The sequence below is a fragment of the Juglans microcarpa x Juglans regia genome, chromosome 6S (genome assembly GCF_004785595.1).
Source record: "Juglans microcarpa x Juglans regia isolate MS1-56 chromosome 6S, Jm3101_v1.0, whole genome shotgun sequence".
Lineage (NCBI taxonomy): Eukaryota > Viridiplantae > Streptophyta > Magnoliopsida > Fagales > Juglandaceae > Juglans > Juglans microcarpa x Juglans regia.
In genome coordinates this window covers 15280874-15299099 of record NC_054605.1, presented here as the reverse complement: position 1 = coordinate 15299099, position 18226 = coordinate 15280874, and the positions used below count along the sequence as shown (strand labels likewise).

General features: G+C 37.2%; 2 protein-coding genes and 1 non-coding gene across 3 annotated transcripts; 1 reads left to right on the top strand and 2 right to left on the bottom strand.

The window, feature by feature from the left end:
• Positions 1 to 1656: 1656 nt before the first annotated feature.
• Positions 1657 to 4698, bottom strand: LOC121237071 (NAC domain-containing protein 71-like). The gene is made up of 4 exons (XM_041133638.1): positions 3902 to 4698; positions 3016 to 3293; positions 2568 to 2888; positions 1657 to 2479 (listed from the first exon to the last, which is right to left on the bottom strand). The coding sequence occupies exons 1-4, from the start codon at positions 4056 to 4058 to the stop codon at positions 2201 to 2203; spliced, it is 1035 nt and encodes a 344-aa protein (XP_040989572.1). The 5' UTR covers positions 4059 to 4698; the 3' UTR covers positions 1657 to 2200.
• Positions 4699 to 11926: 7228 nt separating this feature from the next.
• Positions 11927 to 12054, top strand: LOC121238023. The gene has a single exon (XR_005935068.1). It is a non-coding gene; the product is annotated as a U6atac minor spliceosomal RNA (small nuclear RNA).
• A 1339-nt stretch (positions 12055 to 13393) lies between these two features.
• LOC121237070 (protein phosphatase 2C 29-like) lies at positions 13394 to 17959 on the bottom strand. The gene is made up of 4 exons (XM_041133636.1): positions 15875 to 17959; positions 14565 to 14678; positions 14146 to 14410; positions 13394 to 13863 (listed from the first exon to the last, which is right to left on the bottom strand). Exons 1-4 carry the CDS (start codon positions 17825 to 17827, stop codon positions 13739 to 13741), a joined length of 2457 nt encoding a protein of 818 aa, XP_040989570.1. The 5' UTR covers positions 17828 to 17959; the 3' UTR covers positions 13394 to 13738.
• Between the last annotated feature and the right edge of the window lie 267 nt (positions 17960 to 18226).

Genomic DNA, 18226 nt, shown 5'->3' with positions numbered 1-18226 from the left:
TCTCTGAGAAAATAAGTGATTCCATTAAAAACATACAAAGCTTGACAGACAACCACCTGTTGGTAACAAGTAAACTTCATCCTTAAAAAGCAGCATCCTAACAGAACGAAAACAACAACATGAACATGCTAGAATACCAATTTGAAACAGACCATTTTCTCTTCCTTTCTTTCTTTTTTATGTTCCTTTTTCTTTCAGGCTCAAAATGATTAGACTATGTCAGAATGCTAATCTAATATGGGCGAAAATAACAGAACTGAAACCACCAATTTGAGTACAACTTTCTATTAGTTGGAGTCTTCCACTCAATTCTGGCATGCAACTATTAATACTTTTACCGCCGATGATGATGAATAATGTTACATGAATTGTGTCTTTATTGTTGTCCTCTTGCAACCACCTTTTCCAGACCTTGTCTCTTACCACAACCCCCAAATAGTTTCCCTATCTTTACCTAATTGCTACGTATCCTAGCTTCGAACAGGTTATACCATCAAAAGCATAACTCTTTTCCAGATTCGTTTTGTTGTAGTATGTAGCTCATATTGAGTGGAACACATATACAGAGAAAGCAAGTTGATGTCGGAAGTAAAGTGCAGTGGAGTGAGGGGAGCGTACATGGGTATTATTGGAATTTTCTAATACCTTTGTACAGCTAGGTTTAGTATAAATACATATGATGTAACCCTACTTTGACTGGTAGTGAAAATTCAACCTCCGCTCCTATGGATGTAGGCACACTACCGAACTACATTAAATCTGTATTTTTCTTGTTTTTCTTCTCTTTACATACTTTTCATCGTAATTGCCGCACGTAGCACAACAGATTTTGATAAGTCTACTTTTGCTATCTTCACTTCATAAGAGATGACCTCTTTCTATATTTATTGCTAGCCAAACAATAATTTAGTTCTTTGCTATTGCTTTAGAAAACCAGAAAAGATAGGGGGTGCTCTTCACAAGGATTTACCCCCTACTGCCGGACACCTTCCATGTTTCTGAGATACTAGAAGAAAGGACAGTTTCAAATGAATGTCTTGTTAGATGAACCCCAAAAAAAAAAAAAAAAAAAAAGGAAAAGAAAGAAAGAATAACTAGAAATTGATCTATCTTGAAACAGATTCCACTCCGGTAGTGAATGGCTTTCAGAATCCACCAATAACACAAGTGCCACCAAAGCATGCAATAAGAAACCAACACAAAGTTAAAGAATGTGCGTAAAAGCAAGTTGTGATAAAGTGGTTATATTAATGTAGATTTAAGATAGACTTTACCTTAGCTTTTGATAAAGAGCATATTGCATTTTAAAAACTTAATTCACAACTTAATGAGTACAGTCATCACAGAAAGCAGCTTTGGCAGTAGAAAGTTCAAACAGAAGCACTCCCTCCAGTTCACACATGCCCAACTAACTTTGAGCTCCTTGTCTTGAACTTGTAGAATGACAAAATTAAACATGTTTTCTAATAATTTTACAAAATTAAATAGAGAAATCATTAGAAGCCAATTTAGTAAGCAAACAGCCAGTCATCACTGTTCTATATGTATAGAAGCTGTGGTGTAGGAACATCTCAACAAAATAAACCCGAAGAAACAAGTGAAGGTTATTCTAGTAACATGACTTTGCAACATAAACGAGTAAGTATTCCAGTAGCATTAGATAGAATTAATGCATAAAGATGCTTCCATATGCAGGCAAAAGGAAACCAAAGTGTTCAAACGCTTGGAATCTATAAAACATATCGCCAACTGCCAGTAAACCAAAATCTGGTGCAGTCAATAATAGTGATTATCACCAGGAGCTACTAACTAACAGCATTAATAAAAAACTGAGGCCAGACTTGGCTATCAAACCAACTTCAATACAACAGCATGGATAGTTCTTGTACAGCAGGCTCTTTTATGCTTGTTAGATAAAGGGTTTATGGTCATTATTTTAGATTCCAAGAATCAACGTTAAAAGGCGTTGTCTCGGAGGCCTGTTCTAGATAATACCAAATGCAAGGTACTCATAGTTGATCAATCCCACCCTAAAATAGGTGCCTATATCACGAGCACCAAGTTGCTGCACCTCCTGCAACCATATACCACGATGTTTCCCCAAATTCCCATCTTGACATGCTTGCCTACAAATAGGAGCTTGGTCCCAAGATTCCAATCTTGAATTGAAAAAGGAGCTACTATGATCTTTCTTCCCTTTTCAGAAGAGATGTGGGTAGACTAGTGAACTGCTCTGGTCATAACCTTCACATGTAACATCCTCACTTCCAAAAAAGCCCATGTAGTTTGCATGCCCAGAGTAAGGAAACATGCAGCCATATCCGGTCAAATCATCAGAAACTTCGACTTCCCCGTTGAAATTTGAATACGATGAACTTGATGCGATTTCTGCATGTTCGTATGGTGGCCAAGAAGTTGACGAGCTTGGATTCTGGTACTGTGGGTATTCAGATGCAGCTTCTTGTACTTGTGGGTAGTCCTGCAGTAAGCCAAGGTTATATCTTTCATGTAAGAGTAAAAAATCTAAAAATAGCTGACTGAAGTTCCTTAACAACTCAATTTAATACCTTTGAAGAATCAAGAATTAGCTCTGGTGGGACCCAGAAATTTGTAGGACTTGTCTTCATCAAAGCAGGCTCAGACTCTGCCATAGGAAGAACTTCATAAGGAGAAGTGATAGGGCTAGAATACTGACTCTCATTGCACGGGTAACTTGCTCGAGAGAGAATTTCATTGGGAATGCTTACGGGCACGTTTGGAATTGTCATGGAGGTCTGATCCCCATTACTCAAACTGCTCCCTGCCCTCTTAGCTTTTGGCTCTCCATGATCATTCATCTTCTGTGTGTGCTCATTCTTCTTAACAACACGGCACAAAGCAAAAGCTCCCTATAGAGAAATAACCAAATACAATATCGGTCTCCCAGTCTATACAAGGCAACCAAGCACCAAAGCTTTACAAACAAACTTGAGACAAATGTAAAGTCAATCCATTATATGAGACGGTTGAATTTACCTGGAAACTCGGTGATTCCTGCGAGAGATCATCACAAAGGCGGTACTCATGCATTACCCAGTCTGTTCGATCGCCTAAAGGAGCCCGTCCACGATAGAAAACTAGGGTCTTGCGATACCCCATCAAATTAGTCTGACAGACAACCTTCTTATCTTTTCCAGTGGCTTTCCAGTATCCAGATTTGGTGGCTCTATTTGTTCGTGTGCCATTCGGGTACTTTCTATCCCGGGGACAGAAGAAGAACCATTCCATATCTCGTATAGGAAGGAATGATTTCTCTGCAATTTGCCGCTTAGAGATCAGTTTTCTTGAAAATCTCCCCAACAATAAACTTTAAATAAAAATCTTGATGAAAACAACTTGAAGGAAAGCTTTTCTTGCAGTAGTTTCCCTTTCTATTCTTTGGGAATAAAGAACTGCAAATTGAACTGCTTTAAAACATACAATTTGAAGGCCCCACGGAAAAAAGAAATCTCATAACGGGCTTTAGCAAAAAGAATAATGATAGAACAATCAAATAGACAAAAAGAAAAAAAAAAATTACTTTCCAAATCTAAAGTATTCTCTGTTCACATTGGCATAAAACTCAATTCACAAAATCTATGACTAAAACCACTAACACTCGCTACTCTGCCAAACGTCCAGAACACCAATGTACGGTATGGTTTTGCATTGGCCCATCATCCATGACTTATCAACAATCCCCAACACAAGTCTAAGTTTTAAATGAAACCAACACACAGAAATTCATCTTTGATTGATCTGACATTCACTTTCCAATACTTGCAAACTCTCGCTAAAGATGATAACAAATTCAAATGGAAATCAAGATGATAACAAACGCTAAGTGTAGCAAAATTCAAAAAAATGCTGATCTGAATAGTACCTGGCAACTCCCAGGGATCGCATTTGTACAAATCCACTACTGGAATAACTTCGAGCTCAATTGGAAGCCTCTCCACTTTTCTCTTCAGGTAATAACCCACCAATTCCTCATCGGTTGGGTGGAAACGAAATCCCGGTGGCAGTGTTGCCCCTCCCATATCTTACACCCTCTCGTCTAGACTATATATTTCCCTAAAAACAGCCACGGAACGAACAGAACAGATTGCAAAGCTAGAAAACTTGGGCACCCAAATTTCAACTTCTTGCTATGTGCCTAAACTGTACCTATTAAATATCTGGAAGATCCAAAAATAAAAGCTTTTATCAACCGCAGATTTTTTGTCGAAAACCGAGCACAGCTTCCATAGAATGCATCCGTTGTACAACGGAAACATCGTCTATAAGATTCAAGATTGTGATTATGATGAAATTGTCACCCCCACCAACCCCTTCTCAAATTTTAGTCCCAGAATAAAGCTCAAATGAACAAAAACTGAAACTTTAAGCAATACCCAGAAGCCGAAACCGCTTAAAATCCCCACAAGAAAACAAAAATACTAGCTAGAACTTCCAAAATGGGAAACCTATCGAGAAAACCAGAAGCTAAAACATTCAAAGGATAGGTTTGGGCAACCGGTCAAGAACTTGTGAGAAAGTGACAAAAGGATCTGTGAGTAACAAGATACAAAGAGAGAAGAATGCGTAGTAGAGGAGGAGGAAGAAGTGTAGAGTAAAACCGAGTGGCGAATGGGGCGTGTTATATAGGGGAACCAACGGTCCAAAAATACACACACCGAAAGTTTCGAGATTGCTTGTCTCGAGCGTACCCCAAAATTCCAAGGGAATGGCCCCACATAACTCAAACCAGTTCACACCTAACAGTTACTTCGCGCCAAATCAACTGATGTCTGTTGTTTTGAACGAGTTTGGCTTCCTAGAAATTGCTATGCATAGTGATACAGTGATACCACCCATATTAAGGTTCTGTTTATGCCACTAAAAGGAGGAATAAGAAGCAGAAGTCAGACAGAACACAGACATTTTTATGATCCTCGATTCATCCATTCACCTTGATTGACTATAGTTTTCCCATTAATTGCGAACCATTCAATGCATTTCACTGATAATGACAACATTGGGAATCCCAATAAGTTGTGTTAAAATTGTGCTGATAAATGAGGAATATACAGAGGGTTCCAAAACATATTAGACCTTAACTTGCCAACCCTTTAGGAGATGTTGAAACTTAAATCAAATCTCGCAGTTCTGTTCGGGAGAGAGAGAGAGAATCTTGGATTCCACAACCTTCATACGATTGATCGAAATAGCTGTTTAGGATCGTGTAACGCACAACCCGTGCAATCCCTATTGCAAGATATCTGAATTACAAATATCCTAAATTCAAATATGAAATATGAACTCAATTCTACCTTCTTATTGAATTCTATTTTAAAATTATAAGAAATGTTCACCAATTAAGAACTATATACTTTGCATAAGATGAGAGCCATAATGTGAATGTAACCTAAGGGACCTCAATGCCAAGTGGGTCAAACGCGGCATTGATTCGGAGGAATTTGGGCTTTTCTTGGCCATGGTCTGCAGTGTAAACCCCCTTCCACATCATCTTGAGTAGGACAAAGCACTTTTTTCTCTACTTTTGTCCAAGTGCTGGTGTCGTCAAGCAGGGTCCACTCCCCATTCAAAACTAAGACCAAAAGTGCTTGCTTAGTATTTTACTTTGTGGAATGACAAAACGCACTTCTAAGTGGTGGCTTTAACCTGTTTTTGGAATCCACATGCATATAACATGTACATCTTAAGCCCCAATTTAGTGGGACCAAACAAAAAACTTAATGTTTAGCAAAGAATCTAATATATATACGAGTATTTAATGGGACACATGACCTTAGCTTCTACATTAGCAAAATCTAAATAGCAGTGCTATTCTACCTCTCATATCTGCCCGCTGTAAGTTACCACTAGGTCAAAATTAGCTTTTTATTCTTTTTCAATTTTTTTATCATTTTAAAACATTTTAAAAAAATATAAAAAAAAATATCAATGCACTAATAGTCACTTCCTTAACTATTAAATAAAAAAAATTAAAAAAAATTAAAATATATGAAGTATCAAAATAAGATGTCAAAGTAATATTATTCAAATCTAAAAGGTGGGAATTTTTAGACTTGCTTTAGGAAGTGGGATGGAAAACGCGTGGCAGTGGGTAGCTCTTAATTCCACGTCAAATGGAAAGAAAGTGTTCCATCTATATTGTGGTTAACTCTATTAGCAAAGAATTTGGTCAGATAATCCTATTTACTACTAGGACTTCTTGCTTTTTTGCTACATTAGGGATTAGGATGTGGGAAAATAGAGCTAATAATGGTGCGTTACTACGTCGATCTATACAAGTCTTTTTTATAAAAAATAAGTTACACGCAAACTTAGCAAGTCTTGGACTTCCATGTTGGTTGTGGCTTCTTAGTAAGATTTATCAAAGAAATGGTAGATAACTAGCTAGTGGAGTTGTTGAACCTATTACCTTGTACAATTCAGGAAATGGGCAAAACAGAGCCACTTAGTGGAGCATTTGGTTATTCTAGCATGTCAAGTCTGTAATTCTTCCACTCAATCTTGGTACTGTCACATTTTCGGCTTCGTTTGGATTCAAAAATGAGTTGTAAATAAAAGAATAAAATATTATTATAATATTATTTTTTAATATTATTATTATTTTGAGATTTAAAAAAGTTAAATTTTTTATTATATTTTACGTGAAAATTTAAAAAAATTGTAATAATAATATAAGATAAGTTAAGCTGAGTTACTCATCCAAACTGGGTAGAAGTGTTGCACATTTACCTGGCCAAAATCATCTCATGAAGATATCTTCTTGGCCTATCAAGATGCTTTATTGTCAACTTCTCGTCAATGTACTAGCCTCCAAGGTAACAATGAAAGCAGGATGAGTTCTTGTCCTTTTTTTCTTTGCTTTATTTTTCCAACCCGGCAAGATTTGAAAGCAAGATCTGTTCATCAATGACGGCATGACCATCAAGTTGCAACCAAGTTTTGCAGCAAAGCAATCTTTTTCTTACTAGAAATTCTCGGTATCTCAATTTCCTAGAGGCTAGCTATAAGAAGATGAAAAGAAGAAGACAGATGAAAAGAAGAAGAGCCTAGAATAAAGTCTCCCCAAATGTCAAAAAAGAGTTCAGTAAAATCAGTAGCCTATCATTTAGGTTCAAGATAAAGCTCAGAAATTAAGTTAAAAGATAAGCCAATAAGGGATAGAATAAGTTAACTCAGACTTCTAAGAAAAAATATATATAAACTCTTAAAAGGGCAAGTTAGACCCAATCAAATAAATAAACCTCTGTATATATGAGGAGGTCTTCCACAAAGAGGGAGGACTCTCTACAAACCCTCTACACATAATCTCCCCACAAAAACTCCCTATGCCAAATCCCACTACAATTTCAAATGATATTTTCTAAATTTTTCTATTGTATTGTGAGATATATGAGGCCATGAGAGATTGTAAAAACATTCATGATAATGAATTTTACCTCCAAACAACTCGTGAACGTATAAGGTATTATACTGAACCACGTACATCCATGTGTCTCTCTTTATTTATTTTTATTCACTTATTTATTATTTATGTAATGGATGAACGTGAATAGCACCGTATCGAAACTCGAATCATCTCGTGGGTCAGGAATGACTATTTCCTCCCTTCCAGTCTATTGTACAAATTAAAGCATTAACAAGCTCAAAAAATAGAAAGAAAACTTGCCTTTCACACCCCATATTTTCTTTCATTTCTTTTTGTTAAAAACTTGGTCTTCTAAGAATAAATAAACGGAGAGATCGAGAGGATATTTCTAGAGCCGATTTCAAAGTGAAAAGGAGCTTTTTATGTGAAATGTAGTTTTGAAGCCTGTGCGATGAGTTGGTTCACAATATCGTATTGCTTGCATGCATGAATATGATGGCGTGAGTGAAGTAAAAAAGGCAAAAGATAGGTCGTGGTGTGACTGTGACTGCATGATAATGGCAGGAATTACAAGAACAGGGAAGGGTACTTTTATTTATGGGGAACTGGAAAATAGGAAGAACACCTTATCTCTTCCTTGTTTGTCTTCTGCTTTCGGCTCCCTTTGTCCCCCCCTGCGCCAATCATCTTCATCAACTTCCTCTGCTCACCGGCACTCTTGAGTCTTTGGCATTCATTGAAAAGAGAATTAAAAGAAGATGAAAATATTACATAAATAATAAATGACATACCGTCTATTTTATGTGTTTATCTTTTTTTTACTTGATATTCTCGTTCTTTCATCAGTTATTTTTATTGAACGGTCTAAATATTTTAAAAGAATATTTAATTTACATCACTAAAAAATAAGAATAGTCGATTTGTATTGAGTTAAAGTTTATAGATATACCATGAAAAAATACAATTTGTCCTTTTATTTAGAAAAAATTATATGTCTTTGAACGAATTTGCTCGAAATTAAGATTCATCAGAGATTATCAATGGATGAAGTTGCTTTCCAGGAACAGTGGATGAGAGATTGTGGTAGATTTTGATAGATACATAAAAAGGAAAAGTTGATGAATGATCATTTGGCCGCATCCACCAAATGATCATATGATATCTTATAGATTGAGTGAGGTTGTTGGAGTCAAGTCAATTTGGCTGTATTTACCAAGTTCATGATCATGCCTTTGTTCTAATAATTTGGTCATCTGGAAAACATTGGAAATCTAGGCCAGCCTGCAGCCTCCAAACACTGTTGTCAAAAGCTGTAAATATTTTGAACAAAATAAAAGTGATTTTGTTTGTCTCTTCTCATCTTTCGATGATAAGAAAGTATACATGGGAAAAGCACTTGCATGAGCAGCAAAACGTTAGCTTGAGTAATACAAACATTTGTGAGAATTCAATATCACGCACTGAGACTTTAGGGTTCTTCCTCAAGGTTCATTCACGGAGGGTGAGTCAAGACATGTTTGGTTTGGTTTGGTTATACAGATTAAACTATCTTATCTCGTCTCATCTAATTATTACAGTTTTCTTAAATTTTCATACAAAATATAATAAACAAGTTAACTTTTTTAAATTCTAAAATAAAAATAATATTCTAATAATATTTTATTCAACTTTTAACTTTTATCTTATCTCATATGTATAACCAAACGAAGCCTTAAAATCGGGCCGAAATGTATACTCAACAAGTAAATATTTCCATATTGTCTCTTGTTGGTCCCGAGGTATGGAAGAGGCTAAATTAATCGAAAGAACTCGTTTTTTTTTTAAGGGAATTTCTCTTTTATTTATAGAAAAATGAAAAAAAATGACAACTATGCTATAACTTAATTATAATTAAGAATAAAAATTAATAATTTTTATGTGATTTGAGCTACTGATTTTATGGTAATTTTGAATTAAACTGAAAAAATTAATATTTTAATGTGAAGTTATTTAAATTATCAAATAGTTGTTATTTTATCATTGTCCTCGTTTAGAACCCATGCCCAATTGTCAAATATTAATTGTCTTCTCTAATTATCATTACAATTTACGTTTTGTGAAAAGATGCCAGGCAATTGAACCACGAAACACACAAACAGCTGCTGTTCCAGACATGTCCCGACAATCATATCGAAGTTGCATCATATCAACGTCAAAATCAACATCCTGCCGTTCATCGACACTATATTATTCTAAAACATTTTCTTTCTTAAATATTATTTAAATATAATTTTTTTTAATTTCAAATATTTAATTTTTTTCATCTAATTATTATATATATTTTTTAAAATTTTCAAACAAAACACAAAAATCAGTACTATTTTTTTCAAATTTTAAAATAAAAATAATATTAAAATATTTTTTTAACTTTATAATATTTTATTTAAACTATTTTTCTCTCATTTTTTTTAAATTCAATCAAACATATTAATTCAAATACTATTATATATTGAGATATTATGCTACTTAGTATGCATGAGCGGCGGCCTCCTTGTCGCTACTTGATTGCATGAGCATTGATTTGATGATCCAATCCACCAAAATCTTGACCATTAATAGATGTTAATTCGACACATGAATTACATGGTGCATGCATATATATATATACACACTTATCATCTCATATACCACATAATAATATATAATTTGACACTTTTGCTCTTCTATTTAAATCTACACATATTAATATATAAATATGTATATTTAAATAAAAAGATAAAAATGACAAACCACATATTGATATGTGGCGTGAAGATAATAAATAACATTTTTCATATATATATATATATATATTGTGGTGTGTGATTCTTCAACAAAAGATGCAAATATCATGCAAACATAAATAAAGGACAAACAATACTCTTAAGAATAGATCCACAAATTATATAATCTCTAGATCATGGAGCCATTAAAGTTTGTGTGTGTAGTCATCTAATGTTTGACGTGCTTAAGAGCGCCAACATTGGTTTAGCCAAAGTCCGTGAAAGTCATATTTTAAAGAATGTCTATTAAATTTTTATTATATTAGATTAGCTAAACACAATTTATTTGAAAGATGAGTTACAATAACTTCATTCCTAGAGTCATATAAGAAGAAAACTGTAGTATTTTCATTCTAATATTATATTATTTCTTGTTTCTCTTTTCCTTCCCTCTAATATAACTTCATCCCTAGAATTACGAAGCATTTTTCTATTATTAATTATATTTTTATAAAATAATATTAATCATCTTTCTTTTAATATCTTTTTAAATATAAAACTAATTAAGAAATTATTTTTTACATCTATCTATATTCATGCAAAAATTATATTAATATGGGAAAATATGAATAAACTTTTTATTCATTATTTATAAAGTATAAAACAATGCAATAATCTTATCTAATAACAAATTATAATATAAGTAATGCTCATCTATATAATTTAATCAAATAAATATTAATAATAAAATAATAATAATATTTTATTATTATAGAGAGTGTGATGACTAATTCAATGTAGACTTCAAAATTTGAGTGCTTAGCTAATAATAAAAAAATTTCATATTAGTCAAATTTTGAAGATTGAGATGATTAATCCAATACCAATACAGATCTAACTCGTGTCATTCAATTATTTGTCCAAAATTTGTAGCTCTGTCTTTCAACTATTTTTCGGAGATTTGTAAGATATAAAAGTTTCACCATTAATTCTTTATTTTCCGTGCATGATTGATTATTACAGGACTCGTTTCATCACAATCTCTTTTTTACTAAAAACTCTCAAGTTTAAACAAAAATTTAAAGAGATTTTTTTTCTTTTTCTTTTTTCTTTTTTCTTTTTTAATCCTAGCAACCTTCAACGATGATGATAACCATTTCTTTATTTCTTTCTTATTTTTCTCCCTTTTCTACTTTCAAAATAGTTTCAATCAAGATTGAACACGCAAAATTATAAACAAGTATTTGTATTTTGTTTTATTTTGTAATTATAATAAAACATACAATAATCGGTGTGTTTATACACCAACTTGTAAATAGCATAACGTTGATGACTGAGATAAGATTTATTTTTGTAATTAAAAAATTTACAAAATCATGGGATTACCATTTTCCCGTCCCTATGGAACTCAAAAAAGTTAATAACCTCCTTGCTTAAGGGCCAAGGCACGCACGCTTTTGCAGGCAGAGGGCCTCACAAAAGATATCAGCCCATCCTGCAGCCGAAACTTCAGACAATCTTTGACCCCGGGGGATGTCTCGTACTTTTGTTTTATTTATGTGCATCATTTTCTTCTGAATCTTGGCCTCTTTGGACTGTTTTTTCTCATCTTTTCTGGGAATTGAGAACAACACGAGATTGGGTCAAACATACCATGGCTCAGTATCACAGTCTAGGAGCAAAAGCCCAAGTCAAAGGCGAGACTTTGTGATTTGTATCCCACATCGGAAAGATGTATAAGCATGCAGTGGTTTATAAAGGAATATGTGAAGCAATGGACGTTGTGTTCGTAGAAAGGAGAGACGGTTGGCATCTCCCCTGACAGGGACGGGAACAGCCTTCGGGCTTACCTGTTACCACACATACGGTTAAGGCTCTCCACCTATGGTGGATCTTATACCCAATTTTTTTTCTCTCTCATGACCGATGCTCTCTGTGTCTACGGCTCTGGATGTTCATTTTACAGGACATAAAGAGTCATCTTCAACTCTCTGCTCCACAACCAAACCAGAAAATCCATCTTTATCCGGAGCAAACTCAAACCTTTATCCACAACCACCAGCTCAATGGTTGTGACAACTCTGAAGCTGCTTTCTTGGCTGCTCTTGAGGAAATCCCACACCGACCCACTAAAGAGAATGCCAGTTAACTGGACCGATTGAAGCCTTTGTACAAAACCCATTTGTTCTTCAATTGGATCAGGACCCAGCATTTACAATGTCACAATGAAGCCTTTTGAGGTTTGAAAGACAGTTTCAGCTCATGGAGGACCTTGCCCATGAGATGATATAGCAATGAGATTAAATGACGACGTAACACCTCTGCTATCTATCCTAGATGTGTATGACGAATTGGGCAAGAGTTGGGATTTGTACGAGAGAGGGAGGGGTATTAGGTGTATCTGGGGATCATGATGGCATTAGGTGTGTGTTGCAACTTGTAAGAATCAGCTTTATTTGGGATCACAATTGTTGTCAGATATTTTCAGACTATTTCATTACTATTTACAAATTATTTACAAATATTTCACTATTATTCATAGATGATCTGAGATACTCTTAGCATCCAAACTAAACAAAGTCAATTGTTTTGCAGCCTAATTGGGTCTTGTACACTACATTATTAGAGGCTACTGTGAGGAAGGGAAGCCTGGCTAGTGGCTTGGGTATTCAGTGCCTGGGGAAGGCCAAGAGAATTGTTGATTGGGTTCAAGGGTTTGTCGTTTCTGTTGAAAAAGGGGTTAAGCCGGATGATGGATTTCGGGTATATGTTGCTTTCCATTGTGTGTTTATTATGCAAGGAATAAGATGGCGTTGATAAGATTGGATGTTCGGTCCCCTACCTGTTGATGCAGCTCAAACTGCTCTAGAAGACTTGATGAGAACTAGCAATGAGGCACTAACTGAGTTATTTTCAGCTCAAACGAGTGCCCGAACGCATTCCAGAGTTACTAATCGACCCAGAATTGTATTAATTTTTTAACACACGATTTCATATGAAGAAGTCGTACAAGATTTCAAATAAATTTCCAACACTAGTAACCCGTAGTGGTGAAAATCCACCACAAAATTGTAGTGTAGCTCATTGTTGACAAGGGAATCATTGATGTTCTGTAAGTAAATCTGTAACCCCCCACCAATATACAACTTCAATTTCTAGGCTCCGGAAAGGGAGGAAGGAAGGAAGGAAGAAAGCGCAAATGAATGAAAAGACCCTCCCCACTATGCAAAATTTCAAATTTTTTTTTTCCCCTTTCTAAAGAAAAGAAAAGTCTAGAAATGGAAAGAATAAAAAAAAGAAAAGAAAAGAATTATTTCCCTACAACCTCATCGATAGATTCCCATTCTCGGTCTTGAACCAAACCTTTTTGGCATCTGCTCGAGATCTTGATGAATATCTAAGACCAGCCTTTTGCCAGTATCATCCAGGATTCTCTATGATAGCTACATTCTTTTGCCACGTAGAGAAAAATGCGAATGGGACCCAAGAAAAATGGATCATTTGTGTAACTTTGGATACCGCTGCGAGTGGCCTGACTTGAAAATTGAAAACTGCTATTTCACTAGGCCAATATCTTGCCAATGAAAGGTAGGTTTCACAGGTACTTTCCTGACGTCTTCCAAATTCTTCCTTCGAGTGATACAATCATAACAGTAACATCATCATGGTATTTTCTGCGATCTCCTTGTGGGATGTCCAACAATTCATGGAAATCCATTCCTGCAGAAAAAACCACTTCAAGTTTAAAATCTGGAAACGCGAGAAAACTGAAGTAGACTGAAAATGGTTGAACTAGAGTGACAAGGAGAATGCACTATTTGATCGTATTTCCAACACCAGATTCTTATGCTGGGATTAAGGCTCTGTTGGATTTTAAGTTTACTATAAAGTCCCGTGTTGAAATCAAACAAATTTTCTACTGTCACATTATCTCAAAACCCACTTCTACAGTTCAAATATAAAAAATTAAAACATTTAAATGTCAGCAAAATGACTATTTACCAGCTTTCTTGGCAGCACGGAAAAGAAGCTCCTCTAACAAATGTTGCGCAGGATCTCCATCAGGGAACTTTTCCATGAAACTCTCAACAAGAGAAACCACTTCCTGATTACTCAGATATTGATATAGACCATCAGATGAGAGGACTACGAACTGATCTCTAGGGCACAGTCTATGGTGACGAAGAGAAGGTGAGCAGGATATGTAAGGTGCAGTACCAATATACTCGTTCCGAAACATTTCCAACAGTGGATCATTCCACTTGGGCTGCACCAGCATTTACATTGCATTAGTATGTATCTCTAGGCTCCAATAACAAATGAAATATCCAAAAACAACCATATATGGAGAGTTTCATTCAGTAGACATAACACGAGCACAATTCTTACAACAAATTACAAATAGAAATAAAGCTGAGAACCTGTTTTAGAAATCCGGCTCCAAAAGCTCTGGTAACCTTGAGACGACCTTTTACTCTATCATTGACAATGCATTGTTTGTCATCCGGGTGCTCGTTCTTGATTCTTATGACTTCCTGCACAATGAAGATTGAAATTATTAGAAAATCTGCAATACTGATCCTAGACACTAAAAGGATACCTAGAATATGGGAAAATACAAGCATAAAAAGAAAAACACCCAATCATTCATCAAGGAGATAACAAAATGAGCTGCAAGTGAACATATGAGTGTCAAACATCATCAAGTGTCTTGATTTAATGGCCCCAAACTGCTCGAAGTTGACCAAGCTTAACAAAGTAATGTCCTTCATTGCTGCATGAAATGAATGTATAACAGTCTGGGAATCAGCAATAGAATCGAGCCAGCTATAATAATTGAGCAAAAGCCGTGACCAAAATAATCACGAATTATACTGTAGAAATAGTTTTTTTTGGGCGGAGAGAGATGCTTCAAACATTGCTAGAAAAACTTAAATTTTATATGTAAAATGTAAAGCATTAAGATCAAACCTCAAATCATGATTTCCTGAAACGAGAAACAAGGAATTATGGAAGCTATTACATGAATAGTAACTACCAGACGGGGGATGAAATTGTCAACATAAGATGAGTCACTGTTACTGAAAATAACACAAACTTAAAAGTCATATATGCCCGGAGAAAAGATTCATTATGATGAAGCACACACTTCAAAGGAGACGTGATAGGGATGTCCCCCAGCCTGTCAAGACCTGGTTACACAACTTGCAGATTGATCTCCTAGATACTACTTGTTCTGTTCAGTAAACCATCAATATAACCAGAGGACATCACAATTTTGAAATCAGAAAAATCAAGAATTGCAAATGGGATATGTGTACTCAAAAAACTAATGGGACAAAGGCATGTGACCTTTGCCTAGATGAAAGGTCTTAAATATCTTTTTATGCCATATTTTCATGAGCCAAAATTGACACTTGAAGAATTGATATGAATTTTGATCTGTAATCCAAGTGCCAACCTCTGTTCAAGGCAAAACTAGAGTCCATACACATCCATGTCTATAAAGGTAATAGGGACAACGACTTTGCACACCAATTTGTAAACAGAGCAAGCTATGTAAGCACATAATTCCTTCCAACACATGCAAGTGAACAGTATGTTCATGTAGAATTATCAGCTGCGACTGTTCAACCATCAATATCAACAGCCAACAAGAAACTAAAATTTTCAGCAAATACAGTAAGGAACAACTAACAAAATAATAATCCCTCCAGAATTCAAAACTTACATCTTCAATGCTCGTGCTATGATCAGTAGATAGCTGCAAAGCCTCCAATCTCATTACTTGTGCAGGAGCCTCGGATGCCACCCTAACTGCCTCTTCACCCACGGCTGAGGACTCCCCGGTTATACTCTCCATCCTTGACCCGTTGGCCCCTGGCGCCCTCGACCCAGTTATCCCTGAACCAACCTCCTGCGGTTCATACTGCGCGACAATAGCCCTACTATCACCTACATTCATCACATACACATCCTCATCCCTCATTAACACAACCAACAAACACGAACCCATCAATGCAAGCTCTGGATTCGTATCAAGAACCTTATCCGTCATATCCAGATACGCGAGCTCTGTAACTTCAAGAGCCTGGGACAGTGCCCTCAACACTAAATCATGATCCACCGGCCCCTCCTTCCGCTTCCTCCCAGTTCGTGAACACCTCTCCTCCACTCTATTCTCAACCTCAACTTTCTCTTTCTCCTCCATTCTAAACCTCCAAGGGAACAGCTTCCTACCATGGCCATCTTTGCGCTTCGACATCCCCTTCTTCAATTTCGACAACAAGAGCCACCGTCTGCTCAACGCCGAACCTGCATTGTTAACACTAAGAGCGTCATCGACCGAAAAAGCAAACCTCTCCGACCCAGAAAGATCGAGACCATCTTCTGGGTCATCCTCCGCAAGAAATTCCCAAAGCCTCCGCCTCCGAACTTCCGTCCCCTCCGTTTCAAATGTAACTCTCTTGGCCGGCCCTCTATCAACAGGAATTGAGTCCGATTCCAAATTCAAACCATTCCCATTTCGAGCAAATTCACAATTGACCTCTCCCCTAGAATTTTCCATAGATAGGTTACTTCCTACAGCTGCATTTAATGGGTTCTCATAATTATTACCATCATTAATATTACTGCTACTACTGTTATTGTTATTGTTAGTAAGATTACCGGCTTCCTCTACTTCTTCCTCAATTTCCCAAAACAAGCCCTGGAGCTCATTGTACACTGCGCGATAGAGATTACCCATTAAGAACTCGGGCGCATCTGGGCCATTAAACCCGTCATAAATCCCAACGAACAACCACCCCTGCTCCTCCGAAACGACGACGTGTACACGATCCTCGCCGGCCTTCCCAAGCGCCCACTGTACGTTTTCGCTTTCGTTCCTCCCCTCCGCCGAATCGTCACCATTTGTTGAAACTTCCTTGCGCCCCACGAAATTGAGCACCGGGACCACCCAGGGCCGCTTCTTTTCCGAAAACTCCCCGTAGAACGCCTTCCGAATCCCCGAAATGCCCTTCTTCTTCCTCCTTTTTACGTATGCATCACCAAGCGGAGCTGAGAAGGGGACCGAGCCGCCCGTTTCCAAGCTCACGGCAGCGATGGCGTCCACTGGGCCAGACAGAGCGCCGCGGTCGATTGGGCCCGAGAGGAAGATTCCGCCCCGCTCCATCGGGCAGGACGGGTCTCCCCCTTCGCCGCCGCGTGGCACTGGCTGGAGAGGGAGCGCGCTAAACAAAGACGTGCTCTCAAAGCCATTCACAATACTCCCCCTCACGCCGCCGCCACCAGCAGCACCAGTAGTGCCGAGCACAGTCTCAGTGGCATCGTCGTAAATATTGTCGAGCTGAAGAACTGTCCTTGGAGTGGAGCTGTTGGCGCTGACAGAAGCACCGGAAATGGTCTTGAAGCCGGTCTCTGGAAAGCCAGGTCTGACCCTGGACCCGGTGGGTTCGTGAGACGGAGAGAAGCGGAGGGAGCCAGTTGGGGAGAGGAAGCGATCGGAGTGAGTGGGAGAGAGAAAGCGGGCGGAGGAACGGACGTAGCGGAAGGAGTGGCCTAGGGCTTCATCCAAGGGCTCGGAGGGCGCGAACACCACGTCATGTTGTTCCTTGACCAGCCGGTTGGTCGTCCGGTTCACCGGTCCGAAGCAAGGCAGCAGGCTCGACACTCCACTTCCCATCACATTTGACGAACTCCACCGTTTGGCTGCCGAGAAAATCGCGGCTCTATTTTCCGGCAAAGTCCAAAGCAAGAGAAGAAAAAAAAAAAATATTGAAGAAAGGGAGAAACTGGCGAATGGCGACGTTACATTAATGAAATGTAATATATATAGTAATTTTATTATATTTGAGAAGACTGACCTGACCTGCACCTGCCTTTTGTTTTCCTTATTTTATTCATGTTGTGTACAGTTGTTGGATCTTGGTTGACCGACGGTTACACCTGGTCTCTAGCAAAAGGCAGAGAGACACGTCGGATGCCAGGTGGATTGTCTTTGGGATCCACTGGACACTGTGCATGTATAATGTAGCTGGGTTGATTTGGCAACTTTGGGCTCGGCTTCTATAGAAATGACGGG